The sequence below is a fragment of the Ornithorhynchus anatinus genome, chromosome 12 (assembly GCF_004115215.2).
Source record: "Ornithorhynchus anatinus isolate Pmale09 chromosome 12, mOrnAna1.pri.v4, whole genome shotgun sequence".
Lineage (NCBI taxonomy): Eukaryota > Metazoa > Chordata > Mammalia > Monotremata > Ornithorhynchidae > Ornithorhynchus > Ornithorhynchus anatinus.
In genome coordinates, this window is record NC_041739.1 from 15,147,145 (window position 1) to 15,173,565 (window position 26,421).

The 26,421-nt window shown below is 40.3% G+C and overlaps 1 protein-coding gene across 2 annotated transcripts in view; it reads left to right on the forward strand.

Moving 5' to 3' along the window:
* The window catches only part of FSTL5 (follistatin like 5), a 520,766-nt gene that overhangs the window by 380,721 nt on the left and 113,624 nt on the right, over positions 1-26,421 (forward strand). For both annotated transcript variants that reach the window (XM_029077167.2, XM_029077169.2), the window contains exon 8: positions 23,540-23,660. In XM_029077167.2, coding sequence (XP_028933000.1) covers positions 23,540-23,660 — 121 coding nt within the window. The remainder of the gene's footprint in view (positions 1-23,539; positions 23,661-26,421) is intronic.

The window sequence follows — 26,421 nt, forward strand, 5'->3', positions numbered from 1 at the left end:
ATGAGCTCCACATAGGACAACCTGATCACCTTGTATCCTCCCCAGCTCTTAGAACAGTGCTTCCCACATAGTAAGTGCTTAACAAATGCCAATATTATTATTATTATTATTATCGCTGATGATTATCTGGGGGCAAGATGATTTGAGTTAAAAAAAAATCATCCAGCAGAAGCAGTAGTATTCCTTAAGTACTTACTGAGTACTGAGAAGCAGTATGGCCTAATGGAAGAATTGTGGGGCTGGGAGTCCGAGAACCTGGGTTCTAATCCTGGCTACGCCAATTGTTGGCTGTGGGACCTGGGGCAAATGACTTAACTCCTCTGTGCTTCAGTTTTCTATGCTGTAAAATGGCGATAAAAAACCTGTTCTCCCTCTTACTTAGACTGTGAGCCCCATGTGAGACACTGAGTGCGTTTCACTTGATCAAATTTTCTCTACCCCACACTTAGAACAGTGCTTGACACGGAGTAAGCACTTAACAAAAATAATGAGCAGTGTTTTCTGCAATGGGAAAAATAGACATTGATGAGAATTAGACACAGTCTCTGGGCCCCCAGTGAGCTCACAATCTTAGAATAAGAGGGAGGTTGGCGACAGGCATATAAGAAAATATCCACCAATTTAAACACAAAAGGCTTAGTGGAAAGAGCAGGGGCTTGGGAGTCAGCGGACGTGGTTTCTAATGCCGCCTCTGCCACTCATCTGCTGTGTGACCTTGGGCAAGTCACTTCACTTCTCTGTACCTCAGTTACCTTATCTATAAAATGGAGAGTAAGACTGTGAGTCCCTCATGGGGCAACCTGATTACCTCGTACCTCCTCCAGCGCTTAGAACGGTTCTCGGCACATAGTAAGTGCTAGACCAACATAATAAGGTTGGTATTTGTTAAGAGCAGTAGCGCATTTGAGCTGGGAGTAATAGACTATCAGGCTTCTTGCAGCTCAGAGGCCAACAGTTCTAATGGAGGCAGCTATAGCCGCAACATTCCCAACATTTTAAAAATTGAGGTGACATCATTCTACTGGACTTCACTCTCCCTTTTTGGGCTGGAGCAAGGACTAATTGGATTCCTGATGACTTGGAGTTGGATGGCCTCTCTCCCGCTTAAGAATCCCTAGAGGCAGAATAGACCTTAAAGACCAATCGTGGCCTCCCGGAACTCTTTCTCCATAATTTTCCAGTTGGATGGAAGTGATCTTCCTACTTCCATCACAAATGATTTATTTTATTGCCCAGTCTGATTGTCTGCTCTACCCCCTTCCCTGCCCCATAACACTTGTGTTCATTTGTACATATTTATTACTCTATTTATTTTATTAATGATGTGTATATATCTATGATTCTATTTATCTATTTTGTTGTTATTGATGCCTGTCTACTTGTTTTGTTGTCTGTCTCTCCCGTCTTGACTGTGAGCCCATTGTTGGGTAGGGATTGTCTCTATCTTTTGTGGAATTATATTTTCCAAGAGTTTATTACAGTGCTCTGCATACAGTAAGAGCTCAGTAAATGCCAATGAATGAATGAATGAATGAAGTTTCCCGCCGTGTATCTTTATCCATCAAGGCAAGTTTAGTGAAAATGCCTCATTTTTAAATGAAGTTATTGTTGACTTTAGTTTGAAGAGTGATTTTGTTGTTGTTGTTGCAGTGTACTCTCATGCCATGTTTGAATTGTTTATGTGCACACATAATGAAAAAAGGAAGCTTTCAGAATTTTAAAAGTTTATTCTTCCCTAAGGGATCATGGTGGTTAAAAGTGTTTAAGCTCACTCTGGAAAGGTAAAATAAAAGTAGTCACTCCTGGGATGAAGCCAAGTATTGAAGTTTTCAGCCACACATGATAGCTTGTCAAGAAGTTAGAAAGAAATGAATTTATAATGAAAATCCATATGTAATTCTAACACTAGAGCTCACTACTTGACTACTGTAATAATGGCTGGGCCTAAACTAGTGTGATACCTGTAGATGCGTTCAATATGTCTACTGAGTGCCATCTTTATATCAATCTGAGGGACAAAGTGTTCAGTAATAAGGTTTGGAAGCAGAGGATCCAGAGACATCAAATCATGCTCACTGACAACACCTGTCAGTGATGATCATCCGTGGACCTTGGAGAGTACGAGTTTCCATAGAGTATTAGTATAAAAAGGATTGAGAAAGGTGTCTCCCAGATCCTTTAAGTCTCTCTAAAGTAGAGGAATATTATTGAAATTAATAACGGCAGAAAGCAGAGTAATAATAATCGTGGTATTTGAGTGCTTAGTATGTGCATGATACGAAGCATGTGATAGAAGCTAATCAGGTCATACGTAATCCTTGTGTCACATGGGGCTCACAGTTTTGAAGAGATGGTAGGATAGGACGCAGCATGGCCTAGAAATAGTGGAAAGAGCTCATAGCTGACAGTCAATTCTCTCCTGTGTGACCTTGGATAACTAACTCACTTAACACTTAGTTTATCTGTTCTTCAGTTTCCTCATCTCTAATACAGAAATTAAATCCTCTCTCCTTCTGACTTACACTGTGAGTCCCATTATAATAATGTTGGAATTTGTTAAGCGCTTACTATGTGCAAAAGCACTCTTCTAAGTGCTGGGGGGATACAAGGTGATCAGATTGTCCCACGTGGGGCTCACGGTTTTCATCCTCATTTTACAGATGAGGTCACTGAGGTACAGAGAAGTGAAGTGACTTGCTCAAAGTCAAACAGCTGGCAAGCAGCAGAGCCGGATTAGAACCCATGACCTCTGGCTTCCAAGCCACGGTTCTTTCCATTGAGCCACGCTGCTTCCATTAGAGAAGCAGCATAGCCTGGGGGACAAGAGGACCTAGATTCTAATTCAGACTCTCCCACATGTCTACCCTGTGACCTTGGGCAACTCACATAACTTCTCTGTGCCTCAGTTACCTTATCTATAAAGTGGAGATTAAGTTGGTGAGCCCTATGTGGGACAGAGACTGTGTCCAACCTGATTAGCTTGTATCTATCCCAGCACTTAGTACGGTGCTTGATACATAGTAAGCGTTTAACAAATACCATAAAAAAAAATGTGGGACAGACACTGGGTCCAACCTGATTATATTGTATCTACCCCAGGGCTTAGTGTCTGGCATCTAATAAGTGTTTAACAAATACCATAATTATTTAGTCCCTCTCCATTTTTACACATTAGGAAATTGAGGCCCAGAGAAGTTATGTGACCCATCCGAGGTCACAAGACAAGCAAGTGATGGAGGTGGGATTAGAATACAGGTCCTGTTAGTAGCTTTGAAGCAGATACACCAGGCTGCAAACGATATCAAACCCCAATGATGGTGATTCAGATGTTCTGAAATAATGAATGAATTATGAAATTCTCAACGTTAATGCTATTAATGTGTTTGACAAGTAGTGTATTGAGTGAGAGAGCATTAAAGAAACCGTTTCTCGTTAAAAAAAGTAAAGATCATTAATGTATTCCTAAAATCACAACTCACTAAAATGGTGTACATATACTTTTAATTGATAAAAGAATAGAATAATCACCATTAACTTACAAGTCTAGAAGGGACTTGCAGTCTAAAGTCCACTAGACTGTAAGCTCCTTAAGGACAGCGATCCTGCCTACCAACTCATATTGCAGTCTTCCAGGTGCTTAATTAATACAGTACTCTGATCGATTCCATTTCCCTTTAGGGAAAGTTGACCTGAAGAACTAGTAATCTGATTCCTATCTGAATATCATCTTGTAGTTCTGTTTTGTCAAATAAGGCAGCTCCCCTTAAAAATCCCACTTTTATCTTTTTCTTCCATTGAAACCCAGTTGGAGGTAGTCTAAACCATGGATATTGGAATCAGAAGCCTGTTTTTCACCTGGAACTCTATTTTCAAAACATAAGCCTCGGCCCCTCGCTGTCTCTAGTATTTGGTTTCCCATTGTACTTCACAGGATAACTTTCCCTGGCTCATTTCATTCATTTACCAAATTAGAACATTTTGCTATTCTGTTTGGAAGGTTTTTGGTATCAGTTGCTCCTGTGTTGCTGACCCTCCTTACGATTGAAGCCTGGTAATGGACTACTTAGTGCAGATCAAGTGAAACTTTGTGGTCATTTTCAAGCTCTCTGGAAAAAAATTTAGTGGTAGAGCCACTATTCAGTCAATAGCAGGCAATCACAGTGAATGTGAAATGCAGCCTTCATGTGGAGAAATGCCAAGCAAATGGAAAAATGATTTGAAAGGAAATGAAGCAATCTCTAACCAACATGACTCAATCAGCAGCCAAAATCAATGAGGTGAAAATGGCCTGTCTGTGAAAATGAATGAGGTGAAAATGGATCTCCCAGTAAACCAGAATCCTTCTCAAGATGTTCACATACCTTAGCCAAGGAATTCAATTACAAACATTTTTGGCACCTCCTCAGGAGTCTGTGCTGGACACCACCCGTTTTTCTGCCTATCTCAGATTTCCAAATACTTTTAATTTCTTCATTTGATGATATAAGCGCTTAGTACAGTGTTCTGCACAGAGTAAGCGCTCAATAAATAATATAGTTGAATGAATGATATTTTTTCAAAGCCTCCGGTGTGCAGAGCTCTGTACTCTAGATTTTAAGCTCATTGTGGACAGGGATTGTGTTTGTTATATTGTACTCTTCCAAGCAAACAGTAAGCACTCAATAAATACGAATGAATAAATTGAATGGATGAAAGAATGAATGTACTTCTCTGTGCCTCAGTTTTCTCATCTGTGAAATGAGAATTCAATACCAACCTGATTTGTTTGTTTCCACCCCAGGTCTTAGTACAGTGACTGGCACATAGTAGGAGCAAAAAAATATCACATGGATCATTATGATGTCTGTTCTCCCTCCTACTTAGACCGTAGCCCCAAGTGGGACAGAGAATGTGTTCATTCTGATTAAATTGTATCTAGACTATAAGCTCGTTGTGGGAAGGGAATGTGCCTGTTTATGGTCATAATGTACTCTCCCAATTGCTTAGTAAGGTGATCTGCACAGAGGACACAGTAAATATGATTCATTGACTATCCAGTGCTTAATCCAGTGCCTGATACTTAGTAATCATCTGCACTGGCCTGTCAGGGACAAACCTAAATTAATACGTTACGGAAAATGCTAAATCGCCAGCCAAACTCATTTACAGTCAGCAATCTACTTCTTTATTGGGGGAATCTATTATCTGATCTCCAATAGAAATATAGTTCAAAACATAGCACATACTGGATGTGGGCAGAGATACTATTGGCTATTTTGATTTAATGTACTGGAGTTTCAATCACCGCTGTTGCAGGATTGTTCCAGGTTTGTCTAGCAATCAGTCAGGAAAGAGTAGAAATTCCTTTATTCTAAATGAGCCAGATTGGCTGACCCTTTTATAGGTTATTTGAAGATTTTTGTTAGATTCATTTTACATATTGTTTTGCACCTTTTTACATTCTAGACCTACCTAGGGACATACATATAGATATTCAAATGTCGGAGGAAAGCGGTGCTCATCTTTTTGGCCACTGTCTAGAGAGTAATAAAATCCAAATGGCTGTTTTCAAATCTGCTCTTTTTCCATTTCCAACATTATTTGTCGGACTCAGAAGATAGGGCACAAAGCACATCCTGTTATCAGAAATGGTCCTATGTTTAATTAATTTCCTGACTGTCCCCCTCCTAGGCTGCTTTATGGTCAACCTATCAAAATACCAACTAGGGATGGGAGCCACTTGGAAGGTTCAGAAGTTCACTGCCATCAAAATATTTATCTTTGGGTGCTGTTCATCTGTGGACTCCATATCCGATATTTACAATTTTCAGGACTAGGCGGGACAGCTCAAGAAACCAAGTTATTCTACTAATGTTTACTATAATTGTGGATAAGTACAGGAAGAGAAATTTGCACACTGGTGATTCAGGAAGCAGTTAGGAATCATGATTGGCCATTTGTTAACTAGGATAATTTAGTCTTAACCAGTCTTTAGCTGATGCCCTCAGGGATTTTTGAAAGCTTCCTGAGAGTAATCAATTTTGAGGAAAGATCTAAAAAGGAAGTTTGTGAGACATCATGGTGGAATTGGAAAATTCTAGGAAGAGCGAGTGGGAATAAGCTTTCATGTAAGGGATAAAATCAACTGTTTGTTTTTCTAAAAGAAATTGTGTAGTAATACATCAGCTATGGCAAGGGAACATGGCATAGTGGATTGTGATATATATTTCAAATGTTTTGCTCTTTTAAGAAAAACTTGATAGCTAAATCATATTAGATGAGAAGAGCAGATAGTATCCTGAATATAATGATTGTGAACACAGCAGCCCTGCAAAATAGAATAATGTTTCTTACTTTCGCTGTAATGCCCATTGCATCTATTTGAAATAATTCAATTCCATAGAGTATGTACCTGACTTTCTTTATTCTGCTCGGGGTTATTTTTTTCATATCTTCAAATCAATTCTGTTTGCTAAGGTTACTCTCACTCTTTAAAACAAGTACAATCTGCTCACATTATTTAGTGACAGAGGAATAGCTCCAGATTCTTCTTTCACTTTGACTTTTCTAAACCCCAGAAAATTTGAAGGGAGCAAGGTAACTCTGTAAGTAAAGAGAGGAAGAAATGTTATTTCTTCCCCTTAGCTTATAGACCATTTGCTCATTTTTGCGACACAGATGTTGGATCCAGGATTATGTTAAGTAAGTGGGAGACGTTTCCCCAAGAATTCCCCAGAGATTGGTGGCCCTGGGCACATGATGCAGGTCGCCAAATCCCCCTCCCCAATGCAGAAGCCCTGGGGAATTGCCCTAAATGCATTTCACCACCAGCCCTGCTTCAGTGTATCTTCAAGTTCTTCCTCAAGAACTTGGTAAATTAGATTTCAAATGAGATTGTGTAAGGAAGGGGTAAGATCAAAGAGGAACATGGTATGGAAAAAGAAGGAAAGCACTTATCAAATACCATTATTAATTAATTGTCCCTAACAATGCAGAAGATGGATATGAGAGAGACTAGAGAGGGAAAATGGGCACAGGAGAAAGGGTATGGGGGAGGAAAATGTAGAGGGATACGGAGTGCTAGATGCCAGGGAAAAGGAGTGAAGGATCTAAGAAGGGAAAGATCACAGATTTGATTGAGAAGCAAAGAAGAAAAGCAGCATGGCTTAGTGGAAAATGCACAGGCTTGGGAGTCAGAGGTTGTGGGTTCTAATCCTGATTCTGCCGCTTGTCAGCTGTGTGACCTTGGGCAAGTCACTTCACGTCTCTGTGCTTCATTTTCCTCATCTGTAAAATGGGGATTAAGAATGTGAGCCCCACGTGGGACAACCTGATAACCTTTTATCTACCCTAGAGCTTGGAACATTGCTTGGCACATAGTAAGACAAATACCATCATTAATTAATTGTCCCTAACAATTCAGAAAATAATTGAGTCTCTAGAAAAAGATGAAGCCAAAATGGCACCTATAATAGTTATGGTATTCATTAAGGATATATTATGCTATGTACTAAGCACTGCACTAGGTACAAGATAATTATACTGGACATAGTCTTGATCCGTCATGGGGCTCACAATCTAGAGGGAGGGAGCGTTGTTATCCCCCTTTAAAGAAATGAGGGAAATGAGGCATAAAAAAGATAAGTGCTTTGCCCAAGGTCAGACAGCAGGCCACTGGCAGAGGTGGGTTCAGTTTCCCAACTTCCAAAGTCATGCTCCTCTACTAGGGAATGCTGACTCCAAATCCCTTGTGTTATCTGGTGAGTATAAGTGGTTCTTTAACTCCAGTTCAGCCATTTTTGGGGTCCTGATGCTTGACACCCGCATACCACCCAGAAGGCACAGCTTCTCCATGCACTCTTCTCAGCTTGCTGCACCGCTCTTCTATCATTACCTATTCCTACATACTGTTGATGTTCTAATAATAATAATAATAATGTTGGTATTTGTTAAGCGCTTACTATGTGCAGACCACTGTTCTAAGTGCTGGGGTAGATACAGGGTAATCAGGTTGTCCCACGTGGGGCTCACAGTCTTCATTTCCATTTTACAGATGAGGGAACTGAGGCACAGAGAAGTTAAGTGACTTGCCCACAGTCACACAGCTGACAAGTGGTGGAGCCAGGATTAGAACGAACCCATGACCTCTGCCTCCCAAGCCTGGGCTCTTTCCGCTGTTCACACTGTTCTAGAAACTTGACTCTTTGAACCAAACGAGAGTGCTAACCTTTGTAAATTATTCATAGCTCCTGCACATAGTCAAATATTTACAAACACCACCCCAGGTGTAGACGCAAGAGGACAATGGTTTTGAGTTATTGGAAGCAATCGTTAAACCACTGGACCAGAAGTATGGCCCACCACTGGCTGGAGAGCAGAGAGTTAAAGTGAAGGCACCAGGAATTCTTTGCTCCGTAACTATCATCAAGCTTGATACATGAGAAGCTGTGTGGTCTAGTGGATAGAGCACTGGCCTGGGAGTCAGAAGAACCTGGGTTCTCATCTCAGCTCTGCCACTTGTCTGCTGTGTGACCTTGAACAAGGCACTTAACTTTTCTGTGCCTCAGTTACCTCAGTTAAGACTGTGAGCCCCATGTAGGATATGAACTGTGTTCAACCTGATTAATCTGTATCAACCCTAAATGCTAAGTACAGTGCCTGACACATAGTAAGCACTTAACAGATACCATGAAAAAAGCACTAATAATAATAATGAAATTTGTTAAGTGCTTACTCTGAATTGATCTAAACATGGGGGTAGGTTCAAAATAAGCAGATCGGACACAGTTTAAATATAAGGAAACTGAGGCACAGAGAAGTTTAGTAACTTTTAGGCCTGGTGAAACTCTTTCACTGACCTGGAAGCCTGAAGATCTGGGTTTTAATCCTACTTCTGTCACTTGCCTGCTGTATGACCTTGGGCCAGTCACTTCATTTCCCAATGGCCTGGCTTTCTCGTCTGTGAAATGAGATTCGGTACCTGTCCTCCCTCCTCCTTAAACTGTGAGCCCCAAGGGGGAAAGGAACTATGTCTGACCTGATTATCTTCTAGCTTTGTACAGTGTTTAACGCAGAGTGAGCACTTAATAAATGCCACTTATAAGCTCAGTGTGGGTAGGGAGAGGGACTACATATCTGTTGTACTCTCCCAAGTGCTTAGTACAGTGCTCTGCACTCAGTAAGCATTCAATACATACCACTGATTGATTAATAAAGATTACACACTTAGCCAAGTGGAAAGTCTGGATTAGAACCCAAGTCTCCCGAGCCCCTGCCCTTTCCACTGAGCTACATTATTTCTCTAATGTATCTCCAAAGGGGTGGTGTCATAATTCAACAGATCAGACATTCACTGATGCTAGCAGCAATGGGTTCACGAAACTGAGATCAACATCTGTAGTGTCACTGGGTCACTAGACTTCTTGATTATTTCACTGACATTTTGAAACATCAGAACAGTCAGATTACCCGGGAGAGAGAATATTGACTCAATCAGTATAAGTAAAATAATGTACAGTTCCTTTGTAGAATGGAAATTGGTCACAATGTAGCAAAATTAGCCAGCCGGCTTTTTGAAAACAGAGAAACTCAACATGTTTTCAGATGAAAAGACATCTCCTCAGGTGACAGAGATGACGCAGGGATGCATCGCCGAAATGCTTCCTCCATGAAACTGTTTATCTGAACTCATCTTGAATATGCCCCTTCATATTCATGTTAATTTGATTAATTTGTATTGTCATAATTCTGAAGGTACAGTAATTTTTATAGGGGAATGTCAAAACAATATATGACCAAAGCTCAGACCTGTCTAATGTGAAGAACATATTGTGAAGCTCTAACTGCATACACTACTGAATAGCTTTATCCAAACAGACTGTACACAATAGACCTTTAAAATATTTACAGATGATGAGCCCAATTCTTTGATTTGTAACCTCTGAGGGCACAGTGATGTAGCCCCAAGATATGTGGAAGAGAAGGCAAGCATTCGCTGCAGGTTTGCATATTCTGTGCCCTAACACCTCCATTCCCTCTTCAGAGATGTGCTACTAACCTGAACTGAGAGGGTAGGAATTCTGTTTATTGTACTGTATTCTCCCAAATGCTTAATACACTGCTTTGCATATGGGAACTACTCAATAAATAGCACTGATTGATCTGTTGTTCTCTCCCAGGTGCTTAGTAAAGTGCTCTGCACACATTAAACACTCAATGAAATACCACTGATTGATTGATTGGTATTTATCGAGCACTTAATAATAATGATGGTATTTTTTAAGCGCTTGCTATATGTCAAGCACTGTTCTAAGCATTGGATTTATTACCAGGTTATAGAAGTCACCCATCCTGGGAACACAACTGAAAAGTCCCTGCAAATACTTGGTCTGATGATGATGATGATATTAGTACTTATTTAGTGCTTACTATGTCAAGCACTGTTCTAAATGCTGGATTTATTATCAGGTTGTAGAAGTCACCCATCCTGGGAACACAACTGAAAAGTTCCTGCACATATTTCACCTGATGATGATGATGATGATATTAGTATTTATTATGTGCTTACTATGTGCCAAGCACTGTTCTAAGCGATGGAGTAGATACAAGGTTATCAAGTTGTCCCATGTGGAGCTCACAGTCTTAATCCCCATTTTACAGATGAGGGAACTGAGGCATAGACAAGTTAAGTGACTTGCCCAAAGCGCTGGGGTAGATACAGGGTAATCAGGTTGTCCCTCGTGAGGCTCACAGTCTTCATCCCCATTTTACAGATGAGGAAACTGAGGCACAGAGAAGTTAAGTGCCCACAGTCACACAGCTGACAAGTGGCAGAGCTGGGATTCGAACCCATGACATCTGACTCATAAGCCCGGGCTCTTTCCACTGAGCCAATTCCGAGCCTACTTATAAACGTATACTCAGCCAAGCATGCAAATCCTTTGCACTCCAGATCTGGCCCTCCTCTAGATGGCTGTTGAATCAGCACAGCAAAGTTGCATTTCTAGTGACTCTGCAGATACTGGAGCGAGATTCACCCCTATCATTCCCGATAAAACCATCCAATGGAATAATTTCCAAGCATAGGGAACCAGAATGCCATCCAGTTGGGAGGAGAGAATTGAATCGATTAGGTAGAATATGGCATCAGTAACAGGTTTTGTATTTGTTAATGACTATCCCCAGGCAGATTTTTGGTTTGAATTAAATCCTCTAAACCAATGGACTAGATTGTAAAGAATCTGCTAAATATGATGGAACAAAATATTGGCATTATAATTTAGTCAGTTTTCCCCTGCAGGAAACACAAGCCACACACTAAATTATCTTCTCAGGCCACGTTTGCACTTGGCAAATTCAAAGAAATACTATCCCTTAAGCCAGTCACTTCCATGACTGCCAGCATTGAAAAACTGTGCCACTGAAATGCCATGCAGGGAAGATAACACCAGTGAGTGCAGGATAATCGGTCTCTGCTCTGTTACCCAGGTCATCCGTGAATATGTGAATCCACAGCGGCCTCTGTTTTGCCACTGTGCTGAACACTGTCAGTTTACTCACCGTAATAATAAGGGCTGTGGTGGTCCATCAAGTTAGAGGAAGAGGAGAAGAGAAACACTAGAGGATGCTTTTTAGAGGAGGAAAAAACCTCACTCTACTGACCTCTTCCTGAGGGAAGTCTACAGAGCCCTATCGGGTGCTGCTACCTGGGATTCAGCCATTCACAGGGTGAATTGGCTGAACCATTCACTGGTAAAAGAGAAACAGCAAAGGAGAGGCCTATGGCCATTTTGAGGAAAGAAACTACTGAGGTGTGAGCCTGGAGAGGGAGTACACCGAGAGTAGTTCGAAAAAATGATCGGGCACTGACAGGTCATTCTCCATTTAAGGGTCTCTTCCTGAAGGACCGATCAGTGTAAGACTCCAAAGCAGGGGAAGTGTACGCCAACTCTGTTGTTTGTACTTTCCTGAGTGTTTAGTACAGTTCTCTGCAAACAGTAAGCATTCAATTAATACCATTGATTGATTCTTCTCTCATGAGCTCTGGCAAGCATTAGAATAAGATATATTTATATTTTTTACTTCCCGATCCTCTCTCCTCTCTTATCACCTTCTTAACTTCTTTTACTCACCTTTTAATTAGCTCTTTGACTTTTAAAGTCTCTTTCTTTATGAATTACTGGTCTCCTCTTAGTGTCGCCAGGCCCCCTCTGACTGTCACATGGGACTGACATATTTTCATCAGAAAACATACAAAAACTTCCACAGACTTAAAATTGCTGCTTGCATCTCTGTTCACACTTGCTTTATGCACGGATTGAGTCATGAATGTAAAATGGGGAGGAGATGTCAATTCCATAAAATCCCCTTAGTGGTCAACACGCTGGGGTTACTTGGCATCATCACCCTTTGGGTCTTTGGTCTGACCTCCACTTCTACTGGGATTATTTCTAAGGCAAAGCCAGTTTGACAGATGAGATGCAGTTGATGGGGCTCAGAGTAACTAGGAAAGAAAAATGCAGCCCTCTGGGCTCTGGTGACTAGAATTTCGGAGAGCTCAAAGAGTTGGGATCTGGTTCAGAATTGTGCATGGAAAGAAGAAAGACAGAGCACAGCACAGTGAAAAGGCAGTGGTCCTCAGAGTCAGAGGACCTGGGTTCTAATCCTGGCTCTGCAACTTGCCTGCTGTGGACCTTGGGCAAATCATTTAACTTCTCTATGCCCCTGTTTCCTCTGGTGTAAAATGGGGATTAGATCTGTGTTCTCCCTCCTACGTAGACTGGGAGTCCTGTGTAGGATGGACTATGTTCAAAATGAACAACTCCATCTACCACAGTGCTTAGTCCAGTGTTGGGTGCAAAATGAGCATTGAACAAATACCACCACGATTACAATTAGAGAGAGCCAGACAGGAAGAGAGATGGAGAGGAGGAAATAAAAAGCTTGAGTTAGAAGGAGAAGGAAAAAAAGGAAAAGGGGAAATAAGAGGAGGACCAATCTAGAATGACAGAAGAAAAGGGACCAAAAAGGGGGGATGTGACAGGGTGACCAGGAATTGTGACCCTTCTTCCTCCTCAAATGCCGTCAGATAGTTTCCAAACCATAGCGACTTTACGGATATGCCCTCTACAGAACGGCCCATCTTCTGTCATAAAGTCGTTCTGGTGTGTTCATCCATAGAATTTTCTTGATAAAGATATGGAAGTGGTTTACCATTGCCCACTTCTATGCAGTACAAACTTAATTCTTTGCTACTGACTTTGATCAACATTTTGATCACTTGATCATCCACCTTTGACTCTTTCCCATTCTGCTGCTGCCCGGCACAGGTGAATCGACCTGGACACTCTGGCTTAGACATTTCAATGTGGCCTTAGAATGGGACAAATGTTGGCAGAGGGGATTAGAGGCGAGGTAAAGGAAAGATGGAGGTGAGGGGAATGTACTTGACCTCCAACGCTGTCCCACATGGTCCGGTCCAATAATAATAGTAATAATAATGACATTGTTAAGTGCTTACTATATGTCGAGCACTGTATTGAGATGGAACCAGATGTGTGATCGAAACAATTAAATGTATAAAAATAAAATTTTCAGGGGTAATTTAGCATATAAAGAATTAGGATTTTATAAATTAATCTTTCATCAATACTCTGTTTTACAGTTGTTTGTTGAGTATATACAATTTAATTTCCATGTGGTGGAAAACTAAGTGTGGCTTTAAGATTCATTCTAAGAGGGCAATGATTCCAGATGGCTAAATCAGGATAAAAGAGACCAAGAAAGTATTTATAGAACTTCAGATTTGTTTGTTGTTTTTTACTGATAGAAATAGGTAAAGTTTTTGTCTATGTGATTCAGGATTGATGCGCTACATTCGTGCACTGTTGATTTCTACAGAAAAGTTCAACAGTCCCTAACTTTAAAGCCAGATAATGGTACCAGTGACCAGGTTAAGTGAGTAATTCCAATTTCGAAATAGAAAAAAGTAATCTGTCAATTGTAGCATGCAACGTATAGGCAGTTCCTTTTCCTAAATCCTAACAACTGCCTTTGAGTAGGACTATTTTACTTCCACATTTCCAATTGAAATACAGAGAAGCAGCGTGGCTTAGTGGAAAGAGCAGGGCCTTGGGAGTTAGAGGACATGGGTTCTAATCTCGCCTCCGCCACTTGTCTGCTGTGTGACCTAGGGCAAGCCGCTTAACTTCTCTTTGCCTCAGTTACCTCATCTGTAAAAGCGGAATAAGACTGTGAGCCCCACATGGGACAACCTGATTATCTTGTATACCCCAGTGCTTAGAACGGTGCTTGGCATATAGTAAATGCTTAACAAATACCATCATTATTATTATTACTATTATTACTACATTAATAAAAAATAGTAGATGACAAAATTTGGAAAAGCCCATGATCACTAATTATTGATTATTCAGGGCTTATGTAAAATAAGTGAATAGAGATTTATGTAAATGTACATCTAATAATAATAATAATAATAATGTTGGTATTTGTTAAGTGCTTACTATGTGCCGAGCACTGTTCTAAGCGCTGGGGTAGACATAGGGGAATCAGGTTGTCCCACATGGGGCTCACAGTCAATCCCCATTTTACAGATGAGGGAACTGAGGCACAGAGAAGTTAAGTGACTTGCCCGCAGTCACACAGCCAACAAGTGGCAGAGTTGGGATTCGAACTCATGAGCCCTGACTCCAAAGCCCATGCTCTTTCCACTGAGCCACGCTGCTTCTCATCTATCATTCAGTGGTATTTATTGAGCGCTTACAGTGTGCAGAAGACTGATCTAAGCCTTTGGGAGACCACAGTACAACAGAGATAATAATAATGTTCTGAAATGTCTGCAGAGGGAAAAACTATCACTTCTGACTTATTGGAGTAATAAATGATGCAAATCTCCAGAGATTGAATCTAGTGGCTAAATAGTCTAAAGGTAACTTGAGAGACAATATAATTCATCAAAGAGAAGGAACAAAACCTCACCCAATGATTTGATTTTCCAGGAAAATTATATGAGCGTATTTCTATTTTGAGGTGTGCTCTTTAGTAGTTTCAACTAAATAGCTGAGAATTTTTCCTCCCTCTTTGCCTTAGTGTTAATTGAACTTAGCTGCAGTCCTTTGGCTAACATTTTCAAGGCTTTACTTCCAGAGGACTGGAGGTAGGGTCTTTGTTTTTACTGAAATTCTCTCCTTACTCGTTTAAATCTGCTCTAGACTGTGGATGTGGAAAATTGGACAAAGGCCAGCATTCAGAATTTTTGTGATTGGCATGTGAAGTCCTCTTGTTTGGATTGGGAATGTCAGTCTCATTCTTTAAGTGATTTAAAAATTATTTTTAGCAGTGATTGATCAAACAGGCATTCAAAGACATTGACAATGAGAAAATGCCTATTACATTTTTAAGAAATATATATTTGGATCATGAATGGGTTTGGGGGTTGTTGGAAAACCAAATTAGCTCTTTTATCTCCTGGGCTAAAATTTGCATCCAGTCGATGACTTGAAGGAAAAATTGGAAGAGCATCTTTAGGAACTCTGCAGTAACTTTTTCCTTGAGTAAATGAATTGAACACTTTAAGTGGGATGGGAACAGACCTTCAATGGAGCTGAGATCTCAAGTGGAAGGGGATAGAGAAGCAGCATGGCCTAAAGGCAGGAGCACGGGCTTGGGAGTCAGAAGACGTGGGTTCTAATCCCCACTCTGCCACTTGTCTGCTGTGAGTCCTTGGGCAAGTCATTTCACTTCTCTATGCTCAGCTACCTCATCTGTAAAATGGGGATTAAGACTGTGAGCCCCACGTGGGACAGCTTGATTACCTTGTATCTACCCAGTGCTTAGAACAGTGCTTGGCACATAGTAAGTGCTTAATGAATACCATAATTTTTATAATTGTTATTGTTATATGGAAGGGAGATAAAAGGAAAAGGGAGAAGAGAAGGAGGACATATGAATCTACTCCTTATCGTGGCAGGAGAGTTTGTGTACACTGAACTATGCCATATAGGGCTACCTATAAAGGGAGAGGCCTAAGCCAAAGCATTAGACAAAGTTGATTCACCAGTGCTGGGGAGCAGCAGCTTGGGAAATAGGCAAGGAGAGATGATCAAGTGATCAAAATGTTGATCAAAGACAATGGCAGAGAGTCAAGTTTTTACTGGGTGGAAGAAGGTAAGGCTAAATCACTTCCATTAAAGATAAAGAACTTCATTCATTCAATTGTATTTATTAAGCACTTATTGTGTGCAGAGCACTGTACTAAGCACTTGGGAAAGTGCATTACCATGATAAACAGTGTCGTTCCTGGCCTACATTGAGCTCACAGTCTAGAGGAGGGGAGACAGACATCAATACAAATTAGTAAAATTACAGATAAATACATCCCTGTTATGGGTCTGGGAGCCGGAGGAAGAGCAAAGAGTAGGAGTCAGGACGATGCAGAAGGGAGTGGGAGATGAGGAAAAGTGAGGCTTAGTCTGGGAAAGTCTCTTGGAGGAGATGTGCCTTTGAAGGGAGGAGGAGAGTAATTGCTTCTTTACCAAGAAAACTCTTTGGATAAACCTACCTGAAAGACTTTACGACAGAAGAAGGGATATTCTGAAGAGGGTAAGTCTATGGAGTCGCTGAGGGTAGGAAATGGCTCGATGGCATTTGAAGAAGAAGCAGAAGAATGAGTAAAAAGAAGATAAAGAAATGATCTTGAGAGAGTGCTCCATCATAGTCTGTTGTTTTCCAAGACCACTCAAATAGTAGCAGAAATGGCACTTGACATAGAAAGAGCTATTACAGGGTGATGCTAGAAAAGGACCTGTTTGGCACTTGGGCCTCAAGGAGCCAGACATGCAGAGTCATTGGCCACACCTAAGGCCTGTCCCTATGAATCCCAGTTTGTTCCAAATACCCTCTGTCCTGCGTTTCCTCTGGTTCCTCCCAATCCCCTCCTTTCTTCTAATTTATCCTACAAGCATCATTATCTTCACCATCATCAGCAGCATTTATATCTCATTTACCCTGCTTCCCTCTCCTCTTATAAAGAGAGGAAAAGACATACTAGCCTATATTTCTCCCTATGTGATTATTCTTTTCCAGTAGATCAATCACTAAGTGATATTTGTTGAGTGCTTACTGTGCATAGAGCACTGTTCTGAGTGCTTGGGAAAGTTCAATGCAATAGAGTAGTTGGTAGACCCTTATCATCCCTACTCATCTATTCATTTTTAAAGGATAAAAACTAAATAGTTTTATTGTAAAGGCCCTCCAACTAAATGTCACCTTACCCCTAAGTCTCCTGTTGTGCTTAGATCCTTGGGAGAAGGGATCATGTCTACTAAGAGCACAGCGTTGGAGTGAGAGAATCTGTGTTCTAGTCCCATTTCCACCACTAGCCTAGTGGGTGCCCTTGGGCAAATAACGACTTCTCTGTGTCTCAATTTCTTCATCTGTAAAGTGGAATTGTAAATACTGTCAGCCTCATGTGGTGAGACTCTATTCCACCCTGATTTGGCTTGTATGTACCCTAGTGCTTAGTCCAGTGCTTGGCACATAGCAAGTGCATAACACATACAGGGATTATTAATTCTACTGTACTCTCCTAAGGTCCTGGTTCAGTGTTCTGCCTACCATAGGTGCTCAGTGAATACTACTGATTAATTGATTGCTTGGATAGTATTTGAAAGGAGTTAGCAGTGGATAGTTGGAAAAACAAGTGCAGAAGAGAGGTCTCCTGGCATGCCACAACCAGAGTGCCCGACAGATGTAAGGAGTGATGTATAGATGAACACAGTGTGGAAGGCATGATAATCCATCAGTCAATCTCAGCAGTTAGCCAACACCCTGATAAAATCCTACCTCTAGCCTCATCACCAAATCTAAAGGACAACCGTACAAATAAAACCGTACATGTCTATAGCATGTATAGTGTGCAAAACATGCATATTCACCTATGCATAGTTGCCTTTGGGTAGGATGAAACCCATATATCTCATGGGTTCGAATCCCAGCTCGGCCACTTGTCAGCTGTGTGACTTTGGGCAAGTCACTTAACTTCTCGGTGCCTCAGTTACCTCATCTGTAAAATGAGGATTAAGATTGTGAGCCCCACGTGGGACAACCTGATTCCCCTGTGTCTACCCCAGCGCTTAGAACAGTGCTCGGCACATAGTAAGCCCTTAACAAATACCAATATTATTATATATCTCAAAGCGAACATACACTTGTGCACTCACACACACACAAATGTGTAGCTATATTTGTGTGATGGTAAGTGTGTGTCGACGGAAAGGGGGGTTGAATAGGCAATGCTTTTCCAAGAACTAATAAGGTGTTATGTGAATGTCATGTTGAATCAAGATGAAAATTTCCCTATTTTAGAATCAATCTTTGCAAAATGAAGGCTATTTTCTCACTGTTCAGTTAAGTATGGAACATGGACTTTTCCTTTATTCTCTGGTCATCAATATTCTAGTTGTTTCCTGCTGGATCATTAGATTTTTCTCATTTTTCTTTTATGTTACCAGTATGTGATGTCTGCAGTGACATTCTTATTTGCATGTTAATACCTCTTATGATTGTGGTGATATAAGTGCCTGAAATAGGCATTTTCATTGTGCCTTTTAGGCTGCTCATACAATGATTACATCATTATATAATTGCCTGTCTTTGATCCATTCTGCACAGAGGCACTGCTTTTGTTCTCCATTCTTTTTGTGATTTGATCCAGTGTGTGTTGATATTGAGCTTTTCAACTTGTTTATATTTCAGAAATGTTTTACATGGAACTCAGAATGTTAGATTAGTTTGCTTTTGGAGAAAAATCATAATGGCACAGTTAACCTGTGACAGGTTCATGTAGTATTTCATTTGCCACCTCCACACATCATCTTTGTAATTGAAAGTACTAAAATGACCAACCCACATGAATTTTTATACCCTTTCTTCCTCTTCTCTGGAAGGTAAAATGATTAAAGTCCATATTCTTTTACCCTGATCTGATGTCACTTTTATTTCCTTGGTGGATATGCACTTAATTATTTCCAAAGGTGCCCTAATCCATAACCATCCCAGTTCTCATTTTAATAATTGGCCTCAAATTAACAAACATCTTCAAAAAGATCCACCCTAAAAAAACTGCATCAAACATGGCCCTTGTTCTACATTTCTCAAACTAAGCACTTGACTATACTAGAAAAATATGATTATTGATTCCCTTAATTGGAAAGCAATTGTTAATATTTAATGAGTTTAGTGCTGAGACAAATTCCTTGGTAAATATGAGTGTTCACTTATTTACAGGCACATCTCTATTTTAGGGTACAAACGCCAATCTGGTAACAATCGTACTGTGCCTAAAGGCCTTTATGTTTCTACTCATATGTGAATTAGTATAACATAGCTTGCATTTCAAAACACTTACCCCCTTGTAATGAGGATTTCGATTCTCACTGGCCCCAATTGTTCTCCTGGTGTGCTGGTTTTAATTTAAATTGATTTGTTTCAGGAATGGTTTATTTTTACAATAAGAAAAGGAGTTTTTTTAGAAGAACACGTTTTATAAATTGATCTTACCACATTCAATTTCCTTTTCAGTGTTGTATTTATTGATGCTAAATTATATATCTTGCCAAATAAGCTATTTCTGAAAGTCATAGATCTGTTGAACAAGCATATAACCAGCAGCACTTTAGATAATTTCAACACCTAGATGTTGATTAAAATTATTTTACTATTTCATGAAAATGTACTATGTACATCTGAAGATTAATCCAAAGTAAGTTTAATAAATTTTCTGTATCACAAACATTAATACACATTCATGAGAGAATTTTGCCATCAGTGATGTCTTCTTTGAACAAAAAGTTTTCAGTTTTATAAATAACTGAAGGAAAGAGTAAATCTTGAAAAATTATTTTATGTCATTTTTATTGGTGGGGGAATATCTGTACCCCCCCCCCATTTTCATTTAGGACATTTAATTTTGAATATATTTTAAATTACCAATTGAGTAAGAATTTTTCTGTAGAGCCAGAAATAACTAGTAACTTTCCACTTAAAACACAGTAAATAGTGTTGGATCAATCAATAGTATTTGCAGCACTTACTCTTTGTAGAGTACTTGACCAAGTACATGGAAGTACATAAAAGAGTTAGTGTGCATGCTACTTGTCCTCGAGGAGCTTAAAATCTAAACACAACAAGATCCTTAAGGGTAAGCTGACCCATATAAAGTAGGCATGCCTGGGACTTTCAATTTCAACCACTGTATTCCCAGTACCATTAGAATGCTATTTCCATTCCAGTGGAGGAGGCATGGAAGTCAATCTATCAATGGTAATAATAACAATAATGATAGTTGTCGTATTTGTTAAACACTTACTATATGCCAAGCACTCTACTAAGCAAGGGGATAGACACAAGTTGGACACAGTCCCTGTCGCAAATAGGGCTCACAGTCTTAATTCCCATTTTATAGATGAGGTAACTAGGCACAGAGAAGTGAAGTGACTTGTCCAAGGTCATATAGCAGACAAGTGTTTATTGAGCACTTACTATGTGAAGATCACTCTGTACTTGGGAGAGTCAGTTGGTCAGTCATATTTACTGAGCACTTACTGGGTGCAGGGCACTATACTAAGTACTTGGGATAGAACAATATAATAGGCCCATTACCTGTCCAAAATGACCTCACAATCTAGGAGGAAGGCAGACATTTAATATAAATAAATATAAAATGACAAATATGTAACATAAGTGCTGTGTGGCTCAGAGGGAGGATGAATAAAGGGAGCAAGTCAGGGCGACACAGAAGGGAGTGGAAGAAAAGGAAAAGAGGGCTTAGTTAGGAAAGACATCTTGGAGAAGATCAGACCATCAACAAGGCTTTGAAGTTGGGGAGAGTAACTGTTAGACATGAAGAAGGAGGGAGCTCCAGGCCAGAAGCAAGATGTGGGAGAGAGGTTGGTGGCGAGATAGACGAGACCGAGGTACAGTGAGAAGGTTAGCATTGGAGGAACGAATATAATGCAACAGTACAATACAGAAGAATTAGTGGGTGTGTTCCCTGCCCATATGGAGTTTACGGTCCAGAAGGAATGTTGCCTTCCTCCCCGTTGCATCCTGGATCAGATGAGTCCCTATTGCCAGGAAGAGGGGGCTACAAACCTGAGGGAAGGCATGTCATTGCCACGATTCCAAGACTCTTGAAAAGTCCATGCTGATTGTCTTGCTTGTGGGTGCCATGTTAGCCTGGCAAGATGGTGACAGCACAGGGAATTAATAATGATGATAATGATAATATAAACAGTATTAATAATTGCGATATTTGTTAAGCACTTACTGTTTGCCAAGCACTGTGCTAAGCAATAGAGTAGTTACAAGATAATCAGATCAGGGTAAAAGTTATGAGTGCAGATTGCCAAGGGTGCTTATGATTGGTGTAAAATCTGCCTGGGTACCTTTATTTGATTGCCTTTTACACAGCTGAAGGAGTTTATCTGCAACCTACTAATGACCTGCATCCTCTTTTTGGTTCCTGCAAACACAATCTGAATGATTGCCATTCACACAGAATTTTCTCTCATTCATTCATTCATTCAATCATACTTACTGTGTACAGAGCACAGTATAACAATATAAACAATAAGCAGGCACATTTCCTGCCCACAATGAACTGTCAGTCTGTGGGACTTGTCATTGCAGGTATGGGGAAGAAATTTCAAGGCAGTGATTTTATTTCCTATTCAACACCCTCCTCAAGCCTCATACTCCCCCACTGGCCAAGCCTCACAATGTGCATTCTCTCTCCTGAGTGGGATATTGTGACTGCCACTAAGCTACGAGTATGTACAGCCCCCACTTTTCCAGAGGACAGAGAGTCGGTATAGAGATTCTCAGTTGGTGCTGTAGTGCCTCTTCTCTGTAGGACAGAGCAGAAAGCTCAATACCATGCAGCTGTGAGAAGTGTATAAATGGGGAATCAAGGAATATCTGATGCTCATTCGTCCTCGGTTCTGCCCTCTTGTTGCCAAGCTGGTGACTAGAGTAATTTAAATCACTTAGAAAATGGAGAAGATGGAGAAGGAGAAGATAAAAGGTAGCTTTTCCTTTCACTTTGAAGGACTTCAATATGTGGGATGTAGATGTGGTTCATAGAGCTGGATATAGTTCCTGCCCCACATGGGGCTCACAGTCTAAGGGTTTTAGTGGGGTAGTAGGAGAACGAGTTTGGGAATGCAAGAAATCTACTGGGAATTTACAAAAAGGTGCAGGGAGATTGGGCAAAACACTTGGTGTGAAGGGATAAGGAGGGGGCAGGAGAGAGATTGAAAGTACCTGTTAGACACCTTGGGGTTGGCAAGCTTATTTCATGAGGAAGTGATGCAAAATTTTTTCGTGCTATTATGTAAGCTATAAATCAGCATCATCATCTATTAGCTATCATCTGCCTAATATTTATCATATAATGTCTTTGTATCTGTTTTTCTAATTGTCTAACATCTATCATCTACTGAGTAGTGACTGTAGGCAAAGAACTCTTTTAGGCAGTTCAGGGTCATGCATTACTTCAAGATGCTAAGTGGAATGGCAGAACAGATTGACATCTAACAGGAACCCAAGAGCTTTAAATATGTTACAGAAAAATACATGTCAGAGGCTTCGGGGTGATGTGGTGGTTATAAAGGGATGAGAAAATTAAGTTCCTCCTCTGCAGCAAGAAGAGAAAGGAGGAAACCGTGATACGGAGCAGAAGGAAGTAAGAAAAGTGGATAGGGAAGAATCTCACCTCTGATTGGAATGACTTTAACAGTGACATTCCTTGTGTTGATTGACTTTAGGTGTTTATGTGCCTTATAGTATTTGCAAAAGTTTACAAGCCATCATGTAGCCTCAACATGATCCATTTTTGTTTAAGGGGTGATGTCAAATGTAACTCCCTCACCTTAAGATGGGCGAAAGAGTCACAACAAAAACAAAGCTGTACTTCATTAAGGAATTTCAGGAAGTTCACGGTGAAGCCTAGATAATTTGATTCCTAAAGAAATGCAGACAGAAACTGCTTTAAGAGATAATAAGAAAAGAATGAAACATTGCATGGGGACTAAAATCTTTCAAAGCGACAAACTGCAAAGAGAGAAACATCAAAAGGGAGGTAAATATAGACAAACTAGAGTTCATTTGTTTTCTTATGAAGCAATCATTGTGAAGTCATTTCGGTTATGAAATCTTAAACCAATATGGGAACAAATCATCTAGGATTGCAGTTATTCTGTATGCAGATTAACTTTCTCAACATCTAATCAAAGACATATGCAGGGTTGTGGGGAATTAGCAATAAAGTCACATTGTACCGTGTGTAAACACCAACCTTCCATGTCAACTTAAGTAAAATAGAAATTTCAATCTAGTTTTAAGATTAGGCTGGAAATGCCATTTCTTTTCTAACTTGAAGATTTGGGTTTTGCTTGAATGTTCCTACAAATTTAAGATCCTGTTTGTTACAGTGTTTTTAAGATAAGACTAATCACTTTGCTTCTCTTTTCATCCTTAGGATTTTGGGGATGATGGATCCTTGTACATTACTAAGGTCACCACAACTCACATGGGGAATTACACCTGCTATGCGGATGGTTACGATACACTCTATCAGACGCACATCTTTCAAGTGAATGGTAAGTAGTGATACCCTAATTGCTATATGGTTTCCCTAAATTATTCCATTTTATAGTTCACAAACATGGGTCAATTTCCTTGCTAATTTTCCTGCTTAATGATGTAGACAGACTTGAAGGAAAAAAGATAGATTTTAAGCAAATCGTGAATCTTGGTATACTGCTAATCATAGTGACTTAATCACGAATTAGGGCAGTGAATAATAGTGCTTTCATAATCAATCATTAGGGCATTTATTAGTCAGTTGCTGTGTGTTTGATTCAGAGTGCAGAGCGCCAGAGGAGGTCCATGTGAGATGACCAACTTACGTAACTTGAACAACTTGTGCCCATCTTGTTACTTGAAGAAAATCAGAGGTTAAGGAGAGAAGATGTGACTGCTTCTCTTGTAATACCCTTTTCTTAACAGATGGAATCCTTTTGAAGTGGTAACTTGCTATGACTGGATTTAGGCACATTAAAATACAAGATGCCTGGATTGCTCTTCTGGTTCCACTTCTGATTTGCAATAGAATTTAGATACCTTAGAAAAATTGTTTCACTTTTTAAATTATTGCAGTTTTGTAGCATCAAATGATTGCAAATATTTTTGACCCACTTTAAAATGGAGTTATTAAAATCAATTAACTCATGTTTATTAAAAAAGTGAGAAAGGGGCTACCTATATTAGGTAGTATAATACTCAGTGCCCCATCTGAATTTATGATGAAGAATGCATCAGAAAATGAGTTTATACATTCTAATCTTACATATTTGGATAATCGTTACAGGAAATTCAGTGTTGCTCTTGGAGAAGAAAAGTCTTGGAACCAATGATTGAAGTAGGGGTGTCTAATGAGAACCAAATCAGTTTGACATGGGAGGCATGTGCAGTGGGAGTCATGAGAATTTAATATGTAATGTCTTTCCTTTCTATCCTTAAATCTCCTCCATAATAGGCTTCCTCCACTCCTCCACTTCTTCTGTGGAAATCCAGCACCAAGCCAACTTCAGCCACCTCAAAGTCATCCTTGCTTGCCCTAACACTATCTCTTTTGCCAATCATATGTATTGAGCACTTACTATGTGCAAAGCACTGTACTGCACAACAACATTTCTTCTTACTAAGTCCCATTCTCATTGGCCCTACTGATTATTCCAGACTTTTAACTTCCTCTTCAAGCCCCCACTGTCCCTAACTCAGCCCTCTCTTGATCCTAATGGTCTTGCCTAAGACCTTGTCGACATAACTGAAACCATCAAGAGTGAGTTGCATAGTTTTCCTCACCTCTCCTGTTCCCTCTCATCCTCATTTCCACTCTATCTTCCTTCTCAGCTATCTCTCAAAAGGAGATTCCCTGCCTGTTTTCAGAATCTACCTGGTCCAACCCCATCTCTTCTTCTCTTCTCCTCTATCTTCAAACATATCCACATCTCCCTAAAATAAACCCTCTCGGGATCCCACTATACAATACAGGTTTTGCTTCATGTTTTCCCTGCCATTCCAGTCCAAACTCCTCAGTTGGGTCATCTACACCTGCTGACTCAATTTTATCCCTTCCAATTCTGTCTTTGACCCATTACAATTAGATGTTGATTCTTTTTACTCCACTGAGGCTGCTCCTACCAAGATCACCTCTTCTTCCTGCCTTCAGACTCTACCCTCTTCAGTCCATGTTTTATTCTGCTGCCAGCACCTTTTCTTACAATTTCATTTTGCACACGCCTCTCCACTCATATATCTTAGATGTTCACTAATTATTTTCTCTATCGAGCATAAACTCCTGATGGTTGCCTTTAAGGCAGTCCATCAGCTCTCTCCCTCTCATTTACTCTGAATGAATTTACTCTGTTCTAACATGTCATACCAGATCACTCTCTTCATCCCACTCAAGCTGACCAATTCACTTATTCCCATTTCCCTGATCCATCATACTTATTCAGAACTAACTGTATGCGGAGCACTGTACTAAACACTTTGGAGAGTACATAGTAGCAGAGATGGTAACACTTGGGAGAGTATAAAATAGCAGAGATGGTAGACACGTACCCTGACCACAATAAGCTTACAGTCTAGGGAAGAATTGTGCTATTTGCTATGTGCCAATCACCATACTAAGCACTGGGGTTTTAATAAGATAATGAAGCTCCCCCCTGGGGCTCACAATCTAAATAAGAGGATGGAAAACAGCTATTGATTCTCCACTTTGCAGATGGGGAAGCTGAGGAGCAGAGAAGTGAAATGACTTGCACAAGGTCACACAGTAGGTAGATGGCAGAGCCGGGATTGCAACCCTGGCCTTCTGGCTTCCAGGCCCATATTCTTTCCATTAGGCCATGCTGATCTCTTACCCATGGCCTCCCCGTTGTGTGGATCTCTTTCTTGCTTCAAACTCAACAGACCAGACATCTCCCCATTTGTAAAGCCTTTCCGAAATTAATTCTCTACCAGGACACCTTCCCCAGTTAATTTCTAACCTTCCCTGCTTATAAATCTTCCCTCTGCCTCTCCAGCACCACATAAAGGCTTAAGGCCTCACAGATTCCTGCAGCTTTTTAGTGTGTGTCTTACATGCCCTATCACTGAAGCAGTAGCCTACCACTATATCCCCTTTTCATTGTTCCTCCCTTCTGTAATTTATTTTAGTGTCTTATCTCCCCACAGTTGTCCATTAGTTGAGGGGAAAGATCATATCTAGTAATTCCATTCTCTCAAGGCTTTAGTACAGTAATCAATCAATCAGTGGTATTTACTCAGTGGTTATTGTATGCTGAGCACTGG